The following is a 21132-nucleotide window of genomic DNA, read 5'->3' on the forward strand; positions in this document are numbered from 1 at the left end:
CATCCATCCATCCATCCATCCATCCATCCATCCATCCATCCATCCATCCATCCACAAAGTCAGAAATAAACTGTGGTTAATATATTTCCAAGAGTGGCTAAGCGCTTCCATCAGGAGGACTTTTCCAGGGTCAAAGTTGGATGATTCAGAGATTACATCATTATATTAATTCCCAAAGTGACTTTCTCAAGACCTTTAAAATGCTGCCATCTATTTTTCCCTAAAGGTCTTTTACTATATACTCATGTAAAAAAAAAAAACAATAAGCAGTTAAGGAAGACAATTAGAAGTAGGAGGTAAGTCGTCTTCCTCACTCTCCCCACTCCAGATAACCACTCTCAGTTCCTTACGCGTCCTTCCAGAAACTTTCTATCAAATGGGGTCATCTAGGACACGCTGCCCTGCCACCTGCTTTGGAGATGCTTGTGATCATGAAGCTCTCCCCCATCAGCACATGCGGATGTACTTATTTAATGGCTATACCCCATGTCCTATCTAGTTGACCAGCACTATGGAAGGGATTAATTTATGCTATAAGAACATCCTTGTTTATACTGGTCTCCCAAAAGGTGGTGTCCATTTTCACTCCTACCAAGAGTATGGGAGAGTACCTACCAATTTAAAATAAACTTGATCAGAATCGGAAAAGACCAAAACAGTCACTAGAGGCCTCCTAGTCATCAGGGACAGATAAAGAATCATTTTGTCACCAAAAACACGCAAACCTACACTCAGGGGAGAGGCAAACATTAGGAAACCCAGGCGGTTACCCTCCTCTGTGAGGGCTTCCCAGTATTTTCTTAAACACCCTTCTTTTCTGGCAAACATCAAATGTTGGGCTCCCACAAAAATCCAAGTGCTGCTGTCAATACTCACCTTGAGTCAAACCTGGGTGTCGGGCCCGGAGTTGGTTTCACCATAGACAACTCCATTCGGCCCACAGCTGGGGTAACAGTGGCACAATGGTTTGACCTACAGGTGAGACATGACCATTAGGTACGCCAACTCTCAGGTTCAGGGGCGGCAGCCGCAGAGGCAGGTAACACTGACCACGTCAGAGCCTATCCTGGGCACGTTACACACATTAGCTCGTGCAGCCCTCCTAACCACCCTCTGAGAAGCACCATGATCCTCATTTCCGGATGCAGAAACTCAGGCATATTGAGTTAAATAACTTGCCCAAGATCATACAGCCAATTAGGGCAGAGCCAGAACTCCGAACCCAGGCCGTCTGCCTCCAGAATCTGACTTATCAATCAAGCTAACGAATGAGGGGAAGGAGCCAGCCCCTCAGCACCCTGCAGGCCCCCTAGCTGGAGCTCCTGTCCTCCTGCCAGGCAGCTCCCACTGCCCAGGGAGAAGTGGGAGGAGCCCACCGCTTCACAGACACACGCCCCAGTGACTACTTTCCTGAGCCTGTTAAGAGGCAGCCCCTCCCCCCAACTCCCAGCATAAAGAGTTCCAAGTCTACGGTGACTCATTATTTAGCAAGAACAGGAGGAATCTTTTTTTTTTTTGCAGTACGCAGGCCTCTCACCGTTGTGGCCTCTCCCGTTACGGAGCACAGGCTCTGGACGCGCAGGCTCAGCAGCCATGGCTCACGGGCCCAGCCGCTCCGCGGCATATGGGATCTTCCCGGACCGGGGCACGAACCCGTGTCCCCTGCATCGGCAGGCGGACTCTCAACCACTGTGCCACCAGGGAAGCCCGAGGAGGAATCTTTTAAGAAACTAACTACAGGTAGGTGACAGCCACTTTGTGACTGACTGTGGGTAGTTCTATACGTGGACTGTCAGGTAACTGAACAAAATATGCAGTGCTTACTCTGTGTTTCTGGGTCTTAATCTCCTTGTTTGCATTAAAAAAAAAAAAAGGCGGGGGGGAAGATAGAGAACGTGGGCAGAAGAACCAGAGAAGGTGTTGGGTCAGACGGTGTCTAGAGGCCCCTCCAGCTCAGATACTGTAGGATTCGATGATGTGAAGCTCAACTTGAACACAAGTCACAAAAGCCCTTTTACCACCTATTTCTGCCACGATGAATGTGGTTCTCCAATAAAACCAAAAACACATCTAAATCTGGAAAACCTGTTACCTTTTACTTTTGCCTTTTCCTTGTATGGACTGGGTTCTCTTCTTGGATGGAGGACACCTTTTAACCTGAAGTCACAGGCAAATGAAACTGAGGTTACAAAAGGCCCTGCAAAGGGGAAAGGTAAGGGAGAGGGGTACCAGCTCTGGAAAAGAAAACTAATACCGAACATCAGAAGGTCTATCTCACAGAATTCACAGTGACTTAAATAATTCTGAACATAATTGATCAACTAAGAATCTATACTGCCTGAGTCTTCAGAATAGAGGCCTTGGACTGAGAGTAAAGGTAAGTGTCTTCTGGACTGAGTACAGCCTGGCTGGTCTCCCCACCCCACTCCCACCCCCTCACAAAGTGCTGCTGTGACGGTCACTAAGGGCACCCAGGTGCCCAATCCAAGGAACCCTCAGCAGTCCTCACCCTTGCTGAGTCCTCGGAGGTACCTGACAGGAATCACTCTTTACCTGCTGACACCCTCCCTTGTTTCTAAGATCTACCCACCTCCCCACTTCTCTGGCTGGCCCTCTGCAGGTTGCCTCACAAGCTCCTCTTTCTACCTTCCCTCCTAGGGTCCATCCTCAGCCTCCCCTCCACGTTCTCCCTGTACAACCTCATCGACTCCCTCGCTGGGACAACCACGTAAAGATCTGGGAGTCGTTGTCTCTCAGTCTCTTACTTCTGCCTGAGCTCCAGGCTGAGATTTCTGTCAGGGCGAGCTGCCCTGGAGAAGTACTGAACACTCAGCAGGCCAAACAACTGACACAGGGACTGCTCCCCTTAGCCCTAACCCAGCACTCCTCCTCCTCCTGTGCCCCACATGCCACCGGATGGCAGTTCCCTAGACTAGAAACCACCTAGTCGTCTCTGGTCCGTCCTTCCCTCTACCAATCTTGCCTACTCTCCATTATAAAACTTATCTCAGAACCATCCCTTCTCTTTTTACAGCGTCAGTGCCTCAGTTCAAGAATTACAGCAGCCTCTGCATGTAAATCAATGAAGTTAGAACACACCCTCACACCATGCACAAAAATAAACTCAAAATGGCTTAAAGACTTAAACATGAGACATGGCACCACAAAAGTCCTAGAAGAGAGCATAGGCAAAACATTCTCTAATATAAATTGTACCAGTGTTTTCTTAGGTCAGTCTCCCAAGGCAACAGAAGTGAAAACAAAACTAAACAAATGGGACCTAATCAAACTTACAAGCTTTTGCACAGCAAAGGAAACCATAAAAAAAAAGGAAAAAACCTACGTAATGGGAGACTATATTTGCAAATGATGCAACAGACAAGGGCTTAATCTCCAAAATATACAAACAGCTCATACAACTCAACAACAAAAAACAAACAACCCAATCGAAAAATGGGCAAAAGACCTTAATAGACATCTCTCTAAAGACGACATACAGATGGCCAGTAGGCACATGAAAAGATGCTCAACATCATTAATTATTAGAGAAATGCAAATCAAATCCACCTCACACAGGTCAGAACGGCCATCACTAAAAAGTCTACAAATAAATGCTGGAGAGGGTGTGGAGAAAAGGGAACCCTCCTACCCTATTGGTAGGAATGTAAGCTGGTACAGCAACTATGGAAAACAGTGTGGAGGTTCCTCAGAAAACTACAAGATAGAATTACCATATGATCCAGCAATCCCACTCCTGGGCATATACCCGGACAAAACTGTAATTCAAAAAGATACATGCACCCCTATGTTCATAGCAGCACTATTCACAATAGCCAAGACATGGAAGCAACCTAAATGTCCGTCGACAGAGAAATGGATAAAGAAGATGTGGTACATATATACAATGGAATACTACTCAGCCATAAAAAAGAACAAAATAATGCCATTTGCAGCAACATGGATGCAACTAGAGATTATCATACTAAGTGAACTAAGAGTCAGAAAGAGAAAGGCAAATACCATATGATATCACTTATATGTGGAATCTAAAATATGGCACAAATGAAACTATCTACAAAACAGAAACAGATGCACAACATAGAGATCAGACTTGTGGTTGCCAAGAGGGAGGGGGATGAGGGAGGGAAGGACTGGGAGTTTGGGATTAGTATATGTAAACTATTACATATAGGATGGATAAACAACAAGGTCCTACTATATAGCACAGGGAACTATACTTAATATCCTGTGATAAACTGTAATGGAAAATATATAAAAAAGAATGTCTCTATGTGTATAACTGAGTCACTTTGCTGTACAGCAGAGATTGGCACTACACTGTAAATCAACTAAACTTCAATTAAAAAAAAAATTAAAAAAAAAAAAAGAATTACAGTAGCCTCCTGAATGGTTCCCTTGTCTCTAGTTTTTCCTCTCTCCCATTTATCCCGAATCCTATTCTGAAATACCTATCTGGTCATGTCATTTACCAAGACCTACCTCATGAAACTGCAACTTCCAAGTTTGGCACACAAGGCCATTCATTTTCTGGCCCCTGCTCTCCCCAGATCACCCTCACAGTTTACACCCCAGCCATACCAAACTGCTTCCTGTTCCTTAAAGGGCACTTTCATTCCTCTTCCTGGAATTCCCTTCCCTTTCTTCTCCAGCTAGTGAAATCTCACTCATTTTAAAGGCTGTGCCCAAGGGTGCTGGGGGAGCATACTGTATTTTAAGTATTTCCTTTTTCTCCTGACAGGCTCCAGCCCTGAATCTGAATGCCTACTTACTCTTGCAGTTTGAGTATTCTTATTTTCATTTTCTTCCTCTTCTTCTTCCTTTATCATGTCATCCACTTGCATCGCCTTTCGTGCTATAAGAAAGTTTTAACAGTGATATTTCTCATGGGAATAAACTTTTATGCATTCACATTTCTTATAGGAAATAAAACTTATGCACTCTTAGGCTGTAATCAAGAAATAGATCCAATATAAAGATGACTTTAAAAAAAAAAAGAGGGTTTAGACAAAAAAGAGGGTCTCAAGAGTGGTTAAGAAACCCCATATAATGCTTTGTACGGCAGCCCAGCATTCTGAATAAGAGTGCAGACCCTGGAGTCAGACAGCCTTGAGCTTGAGGCCTGGCCCTGCCTCTGACTCGGTCACATGGCTTTCATGGTGATCATCTAAAAGGGAGGAGCCACTTCATAGGGATATGATGAGACCTGGAATGTGTGCTCCACAAAAACACGGTCTTTGTTATTCATCCCAAACCCTAGAATTGCGCCTACTATATAAGTGCTTATTAAATATTTGTGGGACGAATGAATGTAAAGTCCCTTGGATGGTACTGAACACACTATAAGTATTACTATTTATTATAATAAAATACTATTTATAAATAATAAATTATTACAACTATCATCTTAGAAGGAAAAGGGATATGAGGGATGTTTAGGATGGATGATAACAGAGGAAATAATACCAATTTTTAATATTTAAGGGGTTGTCATATGGAAGACAGCTCTATGGGACCTCAAAGAGCAGAACCAGTATCAATATGTAGAAACCACAGGAAACTCTGGTTCAAAATTAGAAAAAACGTTCTAACCATTACAGCTGTCTATCGATGAAAGGTAGTCTCACTGCTAAATATGTACAACCATGGACTAGAAAATCCCAAGCAGGGATTCCATAGAGAAATTTAATTATGGGAGGAGAGATCAGACTTAATGACTTTTAAGCTTTTTTTTTCTCCCTGACACAAATAAGAATCTAAGTATATTTACCTTAAAAAAAAAAAGCTTACAATGTAGTTGAAGTCCGGTGGTCGAGAGGACACAAAACCAGTTTCTACTGTTGTTTGACCTGGGTCCCAGTGTGTTCAGTTCCCAGTGGTGAAATCGGAAGACTAGCCCCCCACCCCACACACCAAATACGAAAAAAAAAAAGTGGAATTCAAAAGAGAAATTGGACATTACCTAAATGTAGAAATAACCCAAAGCGACCTAACAGATTGCAGATTTGCAGCTAAGGAACTAACTCTAGGAACACCCAAGTCCAATTACGTCACAACCTTGCTGGGGCAGGCCTGGAACATGACACTAGGAAAGTGAAAATCCCATCATGCTGTCTTCATGCTACAGGACAACTCTGATGGAAGGCAAGCTGGAACAAGAATTGGACGGTGTTTCTGGCTTGGCCCAGTGGAGAAGGTGCCTGCTTGGTGGGCAGCCCCAAACTCCAGGTCTTGGGTCAGGTTCATCCTCACTGGAGTTGGATGCATTGAGCTACTGGAGCTTAATGACAGTGACATCACGTCCATAACAGAACTCACCCTGGCCTGAGTCTATGCTCACTAATTACAACCCAGCTTCCCCCAAACTTACCCTTTAAGATAGTGTTTCTCAGAGTGTTGGACGTGTATGTGAGAGAATTTTCCACAGATGGGTCAGTGAATTGAGCAACATGGAATGACATGCTTAGACAGTTGGTCCTTTCACAATGCTCTTTGAACGCTTCTGATCACATCAGGGAGAGCCTTGGCCGGCACTAACGTGTCTTGTAGCACCTCTCCAAACCTTGCTCACCTCTCTAACTCAGGGAAGCAAGCAGGCAACACTGTTTGGTTTCCAGCACAGCTTTTGTTTTTCTTCTTTCACCTTCACTTTAGCTCACACATTGGTCTAAAGAGTTCAGTTAGTTATCAGTCCTGCATATCATTAACTGAATGCAGAGGCTAAAATCAAATTTTTGGATTTGCAAGACTGAGGACCACGCATTAGAGGGAAGAGGTTCCTCCAGTGAGGTCTCCCCAAGCAGCCAGCCAACCACACTAGGCCTTCATTCTCTCAGTTCAACAAGGGGTTTTGAAAAGTACTCACTTTTGGCAGATTTCAGGGGTGTCTGAACAGCTTCTGCTGTTAGTTTGTTTATTTCTGAGATATCCAGGTCAGCCTGTAATGAACACAGCCAGAAAACAAAAGGTATATTCCATCAAACATGAGGAACAATATTTTAAGATTAAAAACATTAATTAAAAAACATATTCTTGGGACTTCCCTGGTGGCGCAGTGGATAGGACTCTGTGCTCCCAATGCAGGTGGCCCGGGTTCGATCCCTGGTCAGGGAACTAGATTCCACATGCATGCCACAACTAAGAGTTCGCATGCCACAACTAAGGAGCCCATCTCACGCAACTAAGGAGCCCACGAGCTGCAACTAAGGAGCCTGCCTGCCGCAACTAAGACCCCACACAACCAAATAAATAAATAAGTAAAATGTTAAAAACAAAAAAACCCCAAACATATTCTTTGATACATACAAAAGATTGTTATGTTAGTTATAATACAAAATACTGAACTTCCATAAACCCACCATACTAACGAAGGCCTAAAACATTGCCAATTACTTGCTTCTAGGCTATGTATTTTTCCCTGTTCTATTTCCTTGCCTCTCCTCGAAAGGTGACCAGTCTCCTAATTCTGTCATTCCTTAGAGATAATCACTATCATCATTCCATTTGCTTGAAAGAAAGTGTGTGTGTGTGTGTTTCTCCACAAATGTGTATGTGCTTAAACAATATTTTGTTTGCTTTTGTTTTTGATCACTATTCGTGGTTGTAGTTAATTTGTTTTCACTGCTATGTAATATCTATCACGATGGATTTGTCCAATCTCCTCTCAACAGTATTTTGCTATTACAAACACTGTTACTTTGAACTGTCTTATACATGTGTCTGATGCACACCTGTCCAAGTTTTCTCTTGGCTATATACTTAGGGATGGGGCATTACAGGGTGGTAGGGTACACAAGTGTTCAGCCTTAATATTATGCAAAATTGTTTTCCAAAGTGATTGTACTTGTTTACATGCCAGGAGCAAACAAGTTCCTAATGACCCATATTCTCTACCACACTTGATGCTATGTCAGCCTTCTCATTTTTTCCCTCCAGCTTTATTGAGGTATAATTGACAAATAAAATTCTAACATATTTAAAGTGTACAACATGAGGATTTGTGATACATACACATTGTGAAATGATTACCACAATCAAGTTAATTAACACATTCAGCACCTCACATAGTTACCTTAAAAAAATTTTTTTTAATTTTTAAAGTCTAGAGGGCCAAAAGTTTTTCTACTATGCCCCTGGGGCCTTCAAAAAGGCTTCCAGTCGCCATTCTAATTAAATTTGTTCCCAGTGGTAACTATATGTATGGGAATAGGCAAAAGCAGGCATGATTCACAGGCCTTTTCTTGCAGGGCATGTGTAAATATCAGAATAGTCGTTACAGACTAGGAATGACACAGGTTTCGTCTCTGGGCTGGCAGAGACTACATGGAGTACACAGACGAGGATTCTGAAGCTGTCAAGGCTTAGCTTAGAAAGTGCTGTGCTAGACAGACGAGTGCTGTCTGAAACGGATGATGGAATGGAAAGTGGCTACTGAACATTTGAAATGTGGCTGGTGTGTCTGAGGAATTGAATATTTTATTAATTTTAATTAATTTAAAGAGCTACACGTAGCTGGTGGCTACTGTTAACAGACAGTGCAGATCTAAACTCTTTATTCTGCCTCATCTAGCAGGCCAGGTCACCGTGTAATGATGCAGGGGCTTAAAGGAACTTGGACTTTAGGCTTTCTACTTCCCCTGCAAAGGTCCGGGCAAAGAGCTGCAAGGAACCTGCCAAAAAAAGAACTACCTCTCTTTATAAACCTTGAAATTATCTGGGCTTCATGTACTCAGCATTTGACAACTATACTTTTTTTGTTGACACAGATACTTCCCCTCTGGAACCTCTTCCACAGTCAGCACCCACTGGTTGAATTTTGTGAACAGACTAAACTTAAAACTAACCAACAGTTCAAAAATAGGAGAAGTCACTTACTGTTGCTGCTTCCTCCAGCGCCCGCTTGTTTCCTCCAAGGGCTTTGAAAAGAACGTTTTGTTTAGTTACTATCAGATTCTAACAATTTAAATAATAAACCATCCTCCCTAATATGACCACTTACCTTTCTTACACTTGACCAGATTAAGCCCTTGATCCAACACTCAGGAGCCTTTACAACCTAGTTTAATTTCTCTCCAAGCTTGACTGTTCCCCTCATGGCTTATTCTAGGTTCCACCACACCAAAGTGCCTGTTATTTCCCAAATGTGCCACTGTCTCTCATGACTCAGTGCCCTGGTACTTATTTCCTCTGCCCGAAATAATCCTCTGCACCCAAAAAATTTCTAATTCATACTTCAAAACTCAGCTCAAACACAAACTCTGCTTATTTTTCTCTCTCAGCAGATCGCTGCAATGTGCTGAGTTAGTTGCTCACTATCGTCACATCCAACAACTACTCAAAGCTGTAAAAGTGCCCTGCCTTGAACTGAACTCTTTGAGGACAGAGATAACACCCATAGCTTCTGGCAAAAATATGTCACACAGGGCTTCCCTGGTGGCGCAGTGGTTGGGAGTACGCCTGCCGATGCAGGGGACGTGGGTTCGTGTCCCGGTCCGGGAAGATCCCACATGCTGCGGAGCGACTGGGCTCGTGAGCCATGGCCGCTGAGCCTGCGCGTCCGGAGCCTGTGCTCCGCAACGGGAGAGGCCACAACAGTGAGAGGCCCACGTACCGCAAAAAAAAAAAAAAAAAAAAGTCTCACAGTAGGTATGGAGTAAATGTGTACTTAATGAAGAGGTCTTTGCAGGTTTAGATGTAGAATAAAAACTTAGGTTAGGTCCTCCGGCTGGAAAAACTGGTAGTATCCCCTATAATAGTTAAGAACTCAGGCTCTGGAACCAGAATGCCTAGGTTCAAGTAGACTCTGTCACTAACTAGCTTATGAGACTTTGAGCAAAGTAAACAATCTCTGTGCTTTAATCTTGTCTATAAAACAGGGATAATATTAACAATTAATATGGTTGTGATGAGGATGAAATCAGTTAATATATGGAAAACACTTGGTACAGTGCCTGTCTGCCATAGAAAGCACTATATAAATGTGCTCATTGACCACTACTCTATTCTCCTTTGTAGTACTCATAATTTAAAATATATAATCATGTCCAAATTTTGAAAATGATCCTTCTCTACCAACTTGTAAGTTCCTGGAGGCACGGACAACGCCTATTTTATTTCCCAATGCATCTTCGGCACCTAGCACTGTGCCTAACACATGCTCAATGAAGATCTGCGGAGATGCACACATAGGTTAATAAATAAAAGGGGAAGTCAAAAGCATCACCGAACGTCTACTATGTGAACAGAACATGCATTTCTATCCAGGAAGGAGGCCATATACTGGGTAATTAACAATAAGGAAAATAGTAAAAGTAAGGGTAACCCAGCAAAAGGACAGCCTTCTGCATTTCCTTGGACATTTAGCAAGGGGGTGGGGAACAGGCTGGGATTTTTCTCTGGCCAGGAAAACCCTTGAGTCCTGGCACTTCACAATTTGATATGCCCATTTTTAAACTGGCATTTTCCCTAAGCTGCAGGAAGAGCTGCTTGGGATTATCCTTCCAACGGAGGTCTGGTAATAAACCAAGCCATGCACTCATTCATTTTCAAATGGTTGGATAAAATATCCCCCCCCGTCCCCCCCCAAAAAGAGTATTTCATGACACGTGAAATCTATGTCAAATTCACATTTCAGTGTGTCCATAAGTAAGTTTTTATTGTAAAACAGCTATGCCCATTCACTGCAGCTGTTTTGGAACTATAACAGCAAAGTTGAGTCGTTTCGACAGCGAACCCTCTGGCCTACAAAGCCTAAAATATTTATTATCTGGTCCTTTAGAGAAAACGTTTGCCTGCCTGCAGAGGTAGATGAGGGTAAGAGCTAAGGAGAAAAGTAAAGCCGGGAGGTGAGACAGGGAATGGGGGGAAGGAGGAGGGCTGCAGTTTCCTACAGTGATCTTGGAAGACCTCACTAAGAAGACGAAGGCTGCCATGGTAACCACAGAAGGGCTCCAGGCCGAGGCCTGGGGAAAGAGTAGCAGCTCTTACCGAAGTAGTCGAGCCAGTTCATCTCGCGCAGCGCCTTGGGGAGTCGCAGGATCTCGATGTTGTACAAGTTATCCATCTCCTTGAGGAGGTTCTGCCTGTCTGACTGAATCTGCTTGGATCGTATTTGCACTGCGAGAGGGCAGAGCGGACGGGACACGGGTCACCCGGCGGGCGAATGCGGCCTGGAATCCGTGCTGCCAGCGCCCCAATCCGCCAGCACCCCGCGACTGCCCCAGGTGCTAGCGACCACCCGGGCTCCGCCCCTTACCTTCACGGTCGAAGTCCTTAAGAAAAGAGGCGAGCTTTCGGCTCCGTACCGAGCTGGTCTTGGTCACCCGACTGCCGCCCTTCCTAGCCGGAGCCATGGCGCTTCGATGGAGGCTGCAGGGAGAGGGGGCCGAGCCACAAGGCGTCAGCGGCGGAGACGGGGAGGGACAAGGGGCCGCAAGGGTGAGGGAGAGGGCGGAGGGCACCCCAGGGGCTTTGGAGGGGGACCCCTGCCCTTCGGGGCCTGGGCATAAAAGATTTGCGAGGCACCCACCTGTGGGTCCCGAAACAGGGGCTGAGAAAAACCTGGCTGCTTCAGCTGAGAGGGAGCGGCTCCGGGGCTAACCGGACGTGCGACCGCCGCCACCAAATTCAAACTGCCACAGGCTGACCAGTGAGAAGCCGCCGTCTTAGGAGGATCCCACAATAACCAATCACAGGGAAGCCCTGCGATCAGACAGCCAGTCCACATGTAGGACTACAGTACCCAGAAGGCATTGACGGCATATTTTCGCGACTCGGTAGCCATGTTGGGGCATGCGTAGAGAGACTCGGAGGCAGGCTGGCGCCCTGGGAAGGTTCTTAAACTTTGATTGCTTTAGCTTTAAGTTTTCCCGCTGGTTTAGGGAAAGCGACCCGCAGCCTCAAGGAGAGGAGACAAGCTTCTGGCTCCGGACGCACGGATAGGCCCGGGGAACCCGCAGTCTAAAACGGGAAACTGCCCGAACCCGGACGAGCCTCCTCCGAGGGATAGTCAGGAAACGCTTCTCGAGGTGGGAAACAAGAGTCCTGCCTTCCGAGAGCCCCTCTAAAGGTAAGACAACACCTCGCGTTAGAAAATCCTGTCGGGAGGAGTAGACGGCCCTACCTGAGGAAACGCTGTTCTCACCTGCGAACGGAAATAACTCCCACCCATGACCCGGTCCTTCCCCTATCGATTTGGAACCCTAATGCTTTTTTTTTGTTTTTGTTTTTTCCTTTCCCCAACGGAAGATGACTCAAGACCAGCCTTTGCTCGCGGTGCAGGAGGCCCTGAGGAAGTGCTTTCCCGTGGTGGAGGAGCAGCAGGGCCTGTGGCAGAGCGCTCTCAGGGACTGCCCGCCCCTCCTGGCCTCCCTCAGCAACCTGGCAGAGCAGCTGCAGGCCGCACAGAACCTACGATTTGAGGATGTGCCGTCACTTCGGGACTTCCCAGACTTACAGGAGCGGCTGAGGCGCAAGCAGCTGGCGGCTGGTGACACTCTCCTGGACAGGCTAGGGGAGAGGCTGTAAGAGGCTCAGTGGCGCTCGTTCTTGGCGGAAAGATTTTAAAACTGGGTGTTTAATAAGCTAGGATCAGTCGGAAGGGTGTTTTTCTTCTTACTTGAGAGCGTGGTATTTAGGGATATTGGCCCTCCTCTGTAGTCTTTCTTGGGTAAAAAGCAGTGAGGAGCTATACTGTAAATTTATTAGGTGCCAGAGCTAAGGGTTTTACATACATTATCTCATAAAATCTTTCCAACACCTCTTTGACTTAACCTCACTTAATTAATTTTTCCGGTGAGGAAACTGAGGCTCAAGCAGATTGCCTATGGTTGTGCAGTTAGTAAATAGTAAAACTGGAATTCTAACCCAAGTATGCCTGACACCAGGGCCACTTGTTCTGCTGTTCATTGGTGTCTGCGTGCCACGAGTAGCACGTCTCTAAGCTCTTACTATGCCTAATGTTAGACCCTCTACCTTAGAGTTACCGGTAATTGAGGACAGAGAAGAGACAGGGCACGTATGGCCTTTCCTTGACCAGGACGGGAGAAGGTTCTAGTGTGTAGAGTCTGTGCCATAGACTAATAGGAAACTGTCAAAGATGGGGCCTTCTTTGTATTCATTTGTACAAAAAACATTTTATTAAGCACCTATGGGATGCCAAGCACAGGTGCTAGGAATACAACAATGAAGCAGACTTAGTTCCTAAGCTGAGTAAAAGAGAGAGACAAGACAATCAATTAAATTAGGTCACGGTACGTTCTAAGATAGTGGACTTTTATTTCAGTTGATTACGTGTTTGTGTGTGAGTACTGGGCTGTTAATCTTAAGTCTATTTTTTAATTGTGAGCCACAGTCAAACATTTTTGAAAGCTGCAGTTCTAGGCTAGGGACTGCCTTGCCCTCTGGGAAGTTGTAGCCTTCGTCTTGGTGGCGGGGCCCCTTGGAGTCACCAATGGAATAATAACAAAATTTACCATAGGCTAGGCACTTCGCGAAGCACTTAATATGCATGGTTGCACCTACTCTTCACAGCAATCCTTTTCGTTCATTGGACAGTTGTTTGTTGTTCTGTCCGCCGGTCTCGACGTTTTAGGCAGTTAGGATGCACAGTGAACAAAAGAGACCGTTTTTATTCGTGATTGAGAATAAGTAACTTTCCTAAGATCCACAGTAGTCTGGGTGTGTCAAGAGCCCAAATCTTACCTGTTCAAGAATTCACTAGTATGGGGCACGAGGTAGCATGAGAACACTGCTGGTTTGTTGCTTCAGTTTCCTCTTGCTTATATTCCTTTCACGTACATTGCATTGGACTGCGTGTGAGCATTTGCTCTCCTGTATGGCAGCCCCAGAAGGCCCGCTTGGCCTTTACTTTCTTTGGCAGCTGGGAATAACATCATCACACAGCTTTGAGAGCCATGTAACTTCAGCCTCTCCATCTTTAAGTCAGTTCTTAATTCTTGAGCCACCCCTGCCTCCAAGGCACCATCATCAATCTCCATAGACCAATGGATCTCATTTGGAGGCAGTTTTTCCCACTGGGATGTGTGGCAGTAAATATCTGGAGACGTTATTGATTGTCACACCTTGGGAACGGTGGAGGCATGGTTTGTTCTTGTCGTCTAGTAGGTAGAGGTCAGGGATGCTTCTGAACATCCTGCAACGCACAGGGCAGCCCTCCACCACAAAGAATCATCTGGTCCAAGACGTCCTTAGTGCTGAGGTTAAGGAACCTGGCCTTAGGCCTTTCTCATGATATTGCCTAATATCAGACTCTTCCCCCAGAGCCGCCCTCCTCAAGGTGCGTGATGTAGTCAGCAGCCACGTGGAACACGTGCTTCAGATCTATGAGCAGCATGCAGACATGATCAGCCTCGATGCTGTCCTGCAGGCTTCAGCTACAAGCCCCTCTGTGGCTGAAATGTTGGAGTGGTTACAGGATATCGAGAGACATTATCGAAGTTTGTATCCTTTGCACACATTTCGGGTACAGAACTGTTCCAGGAAGTCTTTTTAATTTCAGTTTTCACAAGATTGCCCAAAAATATATAGTATGGGTCAGTTCTCTTTGGTTCTTGAACTTGGATTCTTTCTGCATTCCTTTGTACAGTCACTCCTTAAATCACTTATTGAGTAACTGCTCCCTGCCAGGCGTTGCTCTAGGTGCTAGAAGATAGGCATTTAAAAAAGGAAATTATATAGATTGTCAGATGGTGATAAGTGCCTTGGAGAAAAATAGAGCAGGGAATGAGGAAAGCGAGGGGTGAGGGTGGGCTTGTGGTTTTAAATAGGGTGGTCTGGGCAGGCCTCACTGAGAAAGTGGTATTTGAGAAAAGACCTGAAGAGGGTGAGGGAGAGAACCATGGGGGAAGAGTGTTCCAGGTAGAAGAAACAGCAAGTGTAAAGGCCCTGAGGTGACAGCGAGCCTGGTATGTTCAGGAAGTAGCAAGGCGGCCAGTGGGGCTCAAACCGAGTGAAAGGGGGGTGGTCTAACAGGAGATGTGGTCAGAGAGGCAGGGCTAGGCCTGGTGGGGCCTCCAAGGTCTTTGAATTTTGGCTTTTACTCTGAGTGAGATGGAAAGCTATAGAAGGTTTTGAGTAGAGGAGTAACCTGATCAGACCTATGTTTTCAACAGTATCACCCAGCTATGTTCTGAGGAAGGACTTGGGTGGAAGCAGAAAGACCTGTTAGTTGGAGCTCTCTCACCTTTTTCCTCTCAATTCTTGCCTGTTAGTCGCATCTACCCTCTGGCTGGAGTTTCTACCTTCATTTGAATCACTCCCAAGCCAACCTTTATTCTTGCCTCTAGTTTTGATTTTCAGTTTCCTGCAGATGCCTCCCACTGGAATCTCGCGGAACTGCAAGCTGAAATGGAGAATTGAAATCCTCCGTCCAGCCCTCCTGTTCGGCTCCTGTTTCCTTAAGTTGTAGCATCAAACCTGTCTGATCACTTAGTCTGGAAACTTAAGCAGCATTCTCCCCCCTTCCTGCTGTTTTCTGCTTGCAGCGTAGCAGCATCGGCCACAGTGGTGGCGACAGCAGCGTGGGCAGTGGGAGCAGTAGCTGGGGCCACCCTCACTGAGCGCTTATGGTGTGCCAGCTGCCGTTGTAAGAATGTTTGCACTCAGCTGTTAAGTCCTTCCATTCTGTTTCCTTGGTGCTTCTTGTCGTTTCCTTCTCTATCCACACTGCCTCTACCATTGTTTCTCACTTGGACCCTTAGTCACATGCAGTCTCTAGACAGGTTTCTCTGACCCTGGCTTCTTTCCCTCTAAGCCGCCCCCGGGGAGTGGCCTCACTCCACAGATCTATCTTCCCGAAGTCTCGTTCTGATCCTGTTGCTTGTGTAGGAGTTTTCAGTAGCTTCTGGTGCTCTGAGGACGAGAACCCCCGTGCTGGTCTTTGTGTTCTGGCTCCACCTGCCCTCTCAGCCACCTTTCCTGCTACTCTGCACATCGTTCCATGCCAGCCGCACTGGAAATGTCCTGTCCCTGAATCCATTATGTGCTGGAATCCTCCTCCTGTCCTCTAAAGGCGATGAAGTCATCCTCTGAACTTCCACCGAGTTTAATCTTTCCTGTCATTTAGCGTCTTTTCAGTTTCTGTTTTTTTCTCACCACAGTGAGATCCCAGATTGCAGGGACAGTGTTTCTGTCCTTTTCCCTGTAGCCCAGAGCCATGTGTGTAAAGAAGGGCTCGGTAAAGACGTGTAGCAGAGGCGAGTCCTGCCCACCTGGTAAATGTAGCAGTAGCTGCGCTTTCACTTTTCTAGCTCCCAGGAACTCTCTCCAGGGCATTTTCTTCCTTCAGCATATTTCATTTTCTTTTTGAGCACCTTCCTTAACTCCCAGGAAGGTACCTGAAGAGGAAGTATCTTCTGTCCTCAATCCAGTGGGGAGACTTGGGAAACATCCAAGCTTTGCCCAAAGCCTGGGACCGAATTTCGGAAGACGAACACCCAGACCTTGTACGAGGTACTGGTTTTCATTTAGTCCTTCGTGTCTCCTCCCCTCCTTTCTTTCTGTGTCTCACCTCTTTGAAAGCATGTAGAGATGCCCTCATGGTGCCTTTGTAGCTTTTACAAATCTGATGTTTTGTGTTTTCTGGAGAGGTGGTATGCCATGTGTTCTCTCTCTTCCTGTTCCAGATATCCTGTTGAACGTGTCCTTCTTCCTGGAAGAGTGAAGAAGCCGTGTGTTTATCGGGAGACTAGGGGGATGCAGTTGAAGACCGACCTTACTGCGCTCTGATATTTCTAAAGAAATGTCAGCATTGCAACTGGACTTATTGGAAATGTCAGTGCCTAGAGCCTGAGGATTGTGCTGGATGTTGGGTCTTCTTCATGCCAGGTCCTGGGTGAGGGCACATGGTCACACCTTGCCCTTTCCTAAGGCTCAGGGGAGTGGACAGAGACAGAGAGGATGCAGGAAAGGCCGTGCAGAAGAACACTGGGGGCAGAAGCAACAGCCACAGAAGTGGTAAGGAAGGAAAGGACAGGGGTAGAGAGTGCCGCTGCCCCCAGCATCATCCAAAGCTCTCAGCCTCGTTGACACCAGGTCCTGGTTTCGTGTATTTGTGTCAGTATCCAACGCCTTGATGGAAAAAAGTGGCTTTGATGATTTAAAGAAGTAAGGGGTGGGACTTCCCTGGTGGTCCAGTGCTTAAGAATCCACCTTCCAATGCAGGGAACACAGGTTTGAACCCTGGTCAGGGAACTAAGATCCCACATGCCGAGGGGCAGCTAAGCCTGCATGCCACAACTAGAGAGAAGCCTGCGTGCTGCAATGAAAGATCCCGTGTGCCGCAACTAAGACCTGACACAACCAAATAAATAAATAGATATTTTTAAAAAAATAAAGAAGTAGAGGTGATGTTGGTGGAAAACAGTTACTGTTTTCGAATTGCAGTAGCTCCTTATCATCAAAACAATTTTAGTTTCCAGAGCCTACCACCAGGGGGAGGTGGTGCAGCATGAATTATTCTGAATGCTTTGTGTTTGGAGGGGTTCTCTTGTTGCTCTTACTATCTGAGAGTAAGTAACTGGGGATAGTGGGACTCCTCAAATAACAGTTTTTTTTTTTTTTTTTAAACCAAAGCTGGTGACTGACTTGCTACAGTTCTCTGATCTTGGGGTGGCTGCGTGGATGGGAGAACACCAGCTCACAGTCAGGTGTTCAGGGTTGGGTTTCTGAGGCCCAGTGCCTTCATCAGTGAAATGGTTGTGGTACTTCCCGACCTGTCAGCTTCCTGGGCTGGTGTAAAAATCTGGGTCATTGGATGTAAAGAGGCTTAATAAAGAATATAGATATTTTTCAAAATGAAAATGACTTTTTTCGTATTACAAAAGTGATATATGCTTTTTAAAAAACAGTAGAGGGCTTCCCTGGTGGCGCAGTGGTTGAGAGTACGCCTGCCGATGCAGGGGACGTGGGTTCGTGTCCCGGTCCGGGAAGATCCCACATGCTGCGGAGCGACTGGGCTCGTGAGCCATGGCCGCTGAGCCTGCGCGTCCGGAGCCTGTGCTCCGCAACGGGAGAAGCCACAACAGTGAGAGGCCCGCGTACGGCAAAAAAAAAAAAAAAAAAAACAGAAAAATTGTAGAAAACATTTAAAATGCAGAAAAGTATAAAACAAGCTCCACCAGAGATATTTTGTTAAGTATCTTTTTAGTGTCCATATTCACAAGTTTTTTTAACAAAACAATTAGGGTGTTATTGATAAATATTGTTGTTTAAATTATCTTTTAAAAAAATATTAATATAGTTTGGCCAGTTTTTCATATCTGTGAATCTAGCTCAACACAATTATATACCATTTTATGAATGTATTATAATGTTATATTTTACATGTATTTTTTTAAGTCATCATGTTTTTCTACCTGTAAGGATAATACATTCTGGCTGTGAAAGATTGAAGTATTACAGAAAGTGAAAAACGCGCAATGTCCACCTACCAGATACGTAATCATTTTTAATAATGTGGTGTATATTCTTCCAGGAATTTTTTTTTCTTCCAGAAATTTTAAAAAAATCTATCACATATATAATAATTGTAAGTAACTTAACTCAAGACATTTGGTATCAGGTCTTATGATGTGCTGTGGGTACAGAGGTGAAGGAGAGCCCTAAAAAGATTTATAGTTCAACCAGGGAAAGATTTAAACCAGTGTTTCTCAAGTTTGAAAATGTATGTAAATCACTGGTATCTGGTTAAAATTTAGATTCCCATTCTGTAGGTCCTGGGGTGGGGCCCTGGACTCTGCATTTCTAACGAGGTCCCAGGTGATGCTGATGGTCCAAGGACCAGACTTTAAGTGAAGAGATTTAAACTGTAATATAATAATGCTGTATTTGAGATCAAAACAGAATTCCATGAGAGAATAGAGGTGACAGCCAACTGCTTGTGGGACTGCTTCGTGGTGACTGTGACATCTGAGTCAGGCCTTGAGGCTCAGAAAGGAGTGCAGGGTGCTGCACGTACAGGGACAGTCTAAGCAAAGGCAGTATTTGAGAAAGAATGGAAGCTGATACCTCCTGGAAGTGTGTGGGCATCGTGCTTGTGGCTTGTACCCCCTAGAACTGGAAGCATTAACAGTTGACTATAGCAAGTCACTGGAGTTCACAGGGGGACAGAAGAGTGGCAGGAAATGGGTCTGTAAAGGTGAACTGGAATGAATTTGTGAATGCCATGATCAAGAGTATGTATTTTGCAAATGGGAGTTGCTTGTGTGTGTGTGTGTGTGTGTGTGTGTGTGTGTGTGTGTGTGTGTATAAAAATGAGCTTTTTAAACCTCCCTCATTGAAGCAAGTAATCATGACTGAATAGACACAAGTATGTTTAAGGTGCTAAGTAATAACTATGTATTATTTAAGTATAATTTTTCCTTCTTAGCTTTTTTCTTCTGTTAAATTGCTATCCTAATTTTACATTTTATTTATTTTCCTTTTTTTTTGGTTGCGTTGGGTCTTAGTTGTGGTACTCGGAGTCTTCGTTGAGGTGTACAGGATCTTTTTGTTGTGGCTTGGGCTCTTCATTGCAGCACATGGGCTGCTCTCTCTAGTTGTGCGTGGGTTCCAGAGCACGTGCGCTCTGTAGTTTGTGGCTCATGGGCTCTCGTTGAGGTGCACGAGCTCAGTAGTTGCAGCATGCAGGCTTAGGTGCCCCGTGGCATGTAGGTTCCCCGACCAGGGATCGAACCTGCGTCCCCTGCAGTGGAAGGTGGATTCTTTACCACTGCACTACCAGGGGAGTCCCTCTAATTGTCCTTTTTAAATTTGCAATTAATTTGGTTTATTTTTTGAGTAAGTGATACTTTCACATTGTACAAAATTCATAGGGTGCAAGTGTATATTCAGTGAAAAGTTCCCCGTTACTCAGTCCCCCTCCCTGGAGGCAGCCAGTGTTAAATGTTTCCTATGTGTCCTTCCAAAAATATTCTTTGCCTCTATGAGTGCAGGGGTGGTTACCCTCCAAGATAGCCCCATAGATCCCAATGATCCATGCCCTTGTATACTCCCCTCCCCTTCAGTGTGGGCTGACCTTACAGATTCGCTTCTGATGAATAGAAGACAGTGGTAGTGGTGGTCATTTCTGGAACTAGGTTATGAGGAAAGACTGGCTTCCATGGTGGGTGCTGTCCCTTGCTCTCCTGGGGAGGTCGTCTGTGAGGCAGCCCTGTGGAGAGCTCACGTGAGAGCCTGATGCCTGCCAGCAGCCCCGAGTGAACTTGGGAGCAGACCCTCTTCCCGAGCTGAGCCTTCAGATGAGATCACAGTCCCAGCAACAGCTTGACTACAACCTCATGAGGACCTAAGCCAAAGGCAACCTAGCTCAGCCGGGCCCGGATTCCTGACCCGTGGAAACAGATAATAAATGTTTGTCTTAAGTCATTAAGTTTTGGGGTAATTTGTTACACAACGATAGGTGACTAATGCAAGAAGCAAATATTTTTGTATTCTCTATAACTTCATACAAATAGTAGCATGCTGTATATCCAGTTTTGCACCTCGTTTTTTCCACCTACTGTATCTTAGAGATCATTCCGTATGAATACGTCAAGAGCTTCCTTAATTTTTTCTAAAAACAGTTGCATAGTTTTCTGTTGTGTGGGTATAACATAATTTATTTAGCCCCTTACTGATGGCCATTTAGGTTGTTTCCAAAGTCTTGACACTTGTTAGGTTTTGGTAGCCCTCCCTCTCACTCCCACCCCTGCTCATGGTTTTTTCCTTGGAATTTTCAGTTAGTTAATACCACCCCACCCACTCACCCCCAATAAAAAAAGAATTCTGTTGGTATTTTTACTGGAATCGTATTAAATTTATAAACATTTAGGGAGAATCATCATAGTGGGAATCCTTCTGGCTCTCCTTTAAGCATTTCACTGGCTCATGGGTTGAGATGTTCAATGTGAGTTCTTTTCTCTGTTTCCCTCAGGTGGGGAAATAGACTCTTGGTGCTCAGAACCCTCTTCCCTGTCCGTGAGACAATCTGTCGGGATGGAATGAAGAATTTGTGTTTCTTTCCTGTCTCTACCCCATCCACATTTAGAATGGACCTCAGAATTCTTCTCTCAGGCAGAGTAGAGGGTTTTCAAAGCCAGTGGGACCCTAGGCTCT

The 21132-nt window shown here is 45.3% G+C and overlaps 2 protein-coding genes across 3 annotated transcripts in view; one reads left to right on the forward strand and one right to left on the reverse strand.

The window, feature by feature from the left end:
* Positions 1-11601, reverse strand: part of CDCA8 (cell division cycle associated 8) — a 15492-nt gene extending 3891 nt beyond the window's left edge. For both annotated transcript variants that reach the window (XM_029227089.1, XM_029227088.1), the window contains exons 1-8: positions 11546-11601; positions 11273-11385; positions 11005-11133; positions 8893-8933; positions 6884-6956; positions 4791-4873; positions 2093-2157; positions 877-972 (exon numbers count right to left, since the gene is read on the reverse strand). In XM_029227089.1, coding sequence (XP_029082922.1) covers positions 877-972; positions 2093-2157; positions 4791-4873; positions 6884-6956; positions 8893-8933; positions 11005-11133; positions 11273-11369 — 584 coding nt within the window. In that variant the 5' untranslated portion in view covers positions 11370-11385; positions 11546-11601. The remainder of the gene's footprint in view (positions 1-876; positions 973-2092; positions 2158-4790; positions 4874-6883; positions 6957-8892; positions 8934-11004; positions 11134-11272; positions 11386-11545) is intronic.
* Positions 11602-11829: 228 nt separating this feature from the next.
* Positions 11830-17977, forward strand: CUNH1orf109 (chromosome unknown C1orf109 homolog). Its single transcript, XM_029227197.1, has 5 exons — positions 11830-12085; positions 12265-12539; positions 14299-14478; positions 16370-16488; positions 16662-17977. Exons 2-5 carry the CDS (start codon positions 12265-12267, stop codon positions 16697-16699), a joined length of 612 nt encoding a protein of 203 aa, XP_029083030.1. The 5' UTR covers positions 11830-12085; the 3' UTR covers positions 16700-17977.
* Positions 17978-21132: the final 3155 nt, after the last annotated feature.

Source organism: Monodon monoceros, unplaced genomic scaffold, assembly GCF_005190385.1.
Source record: "Monodon monoceros isolate NGI ecotype Baffin Bay Population unplaced genomic scaffold, NGI_Narwhal_1 Super_Scaffold_18, whole genome shotgun sequence".
NCBI classification, from domain to species: Eukaryota; Metazoa; Chordata; class Mammalia; order Artiodactyla; family Monodontidae; genus Monodon; species Monodon monoceros.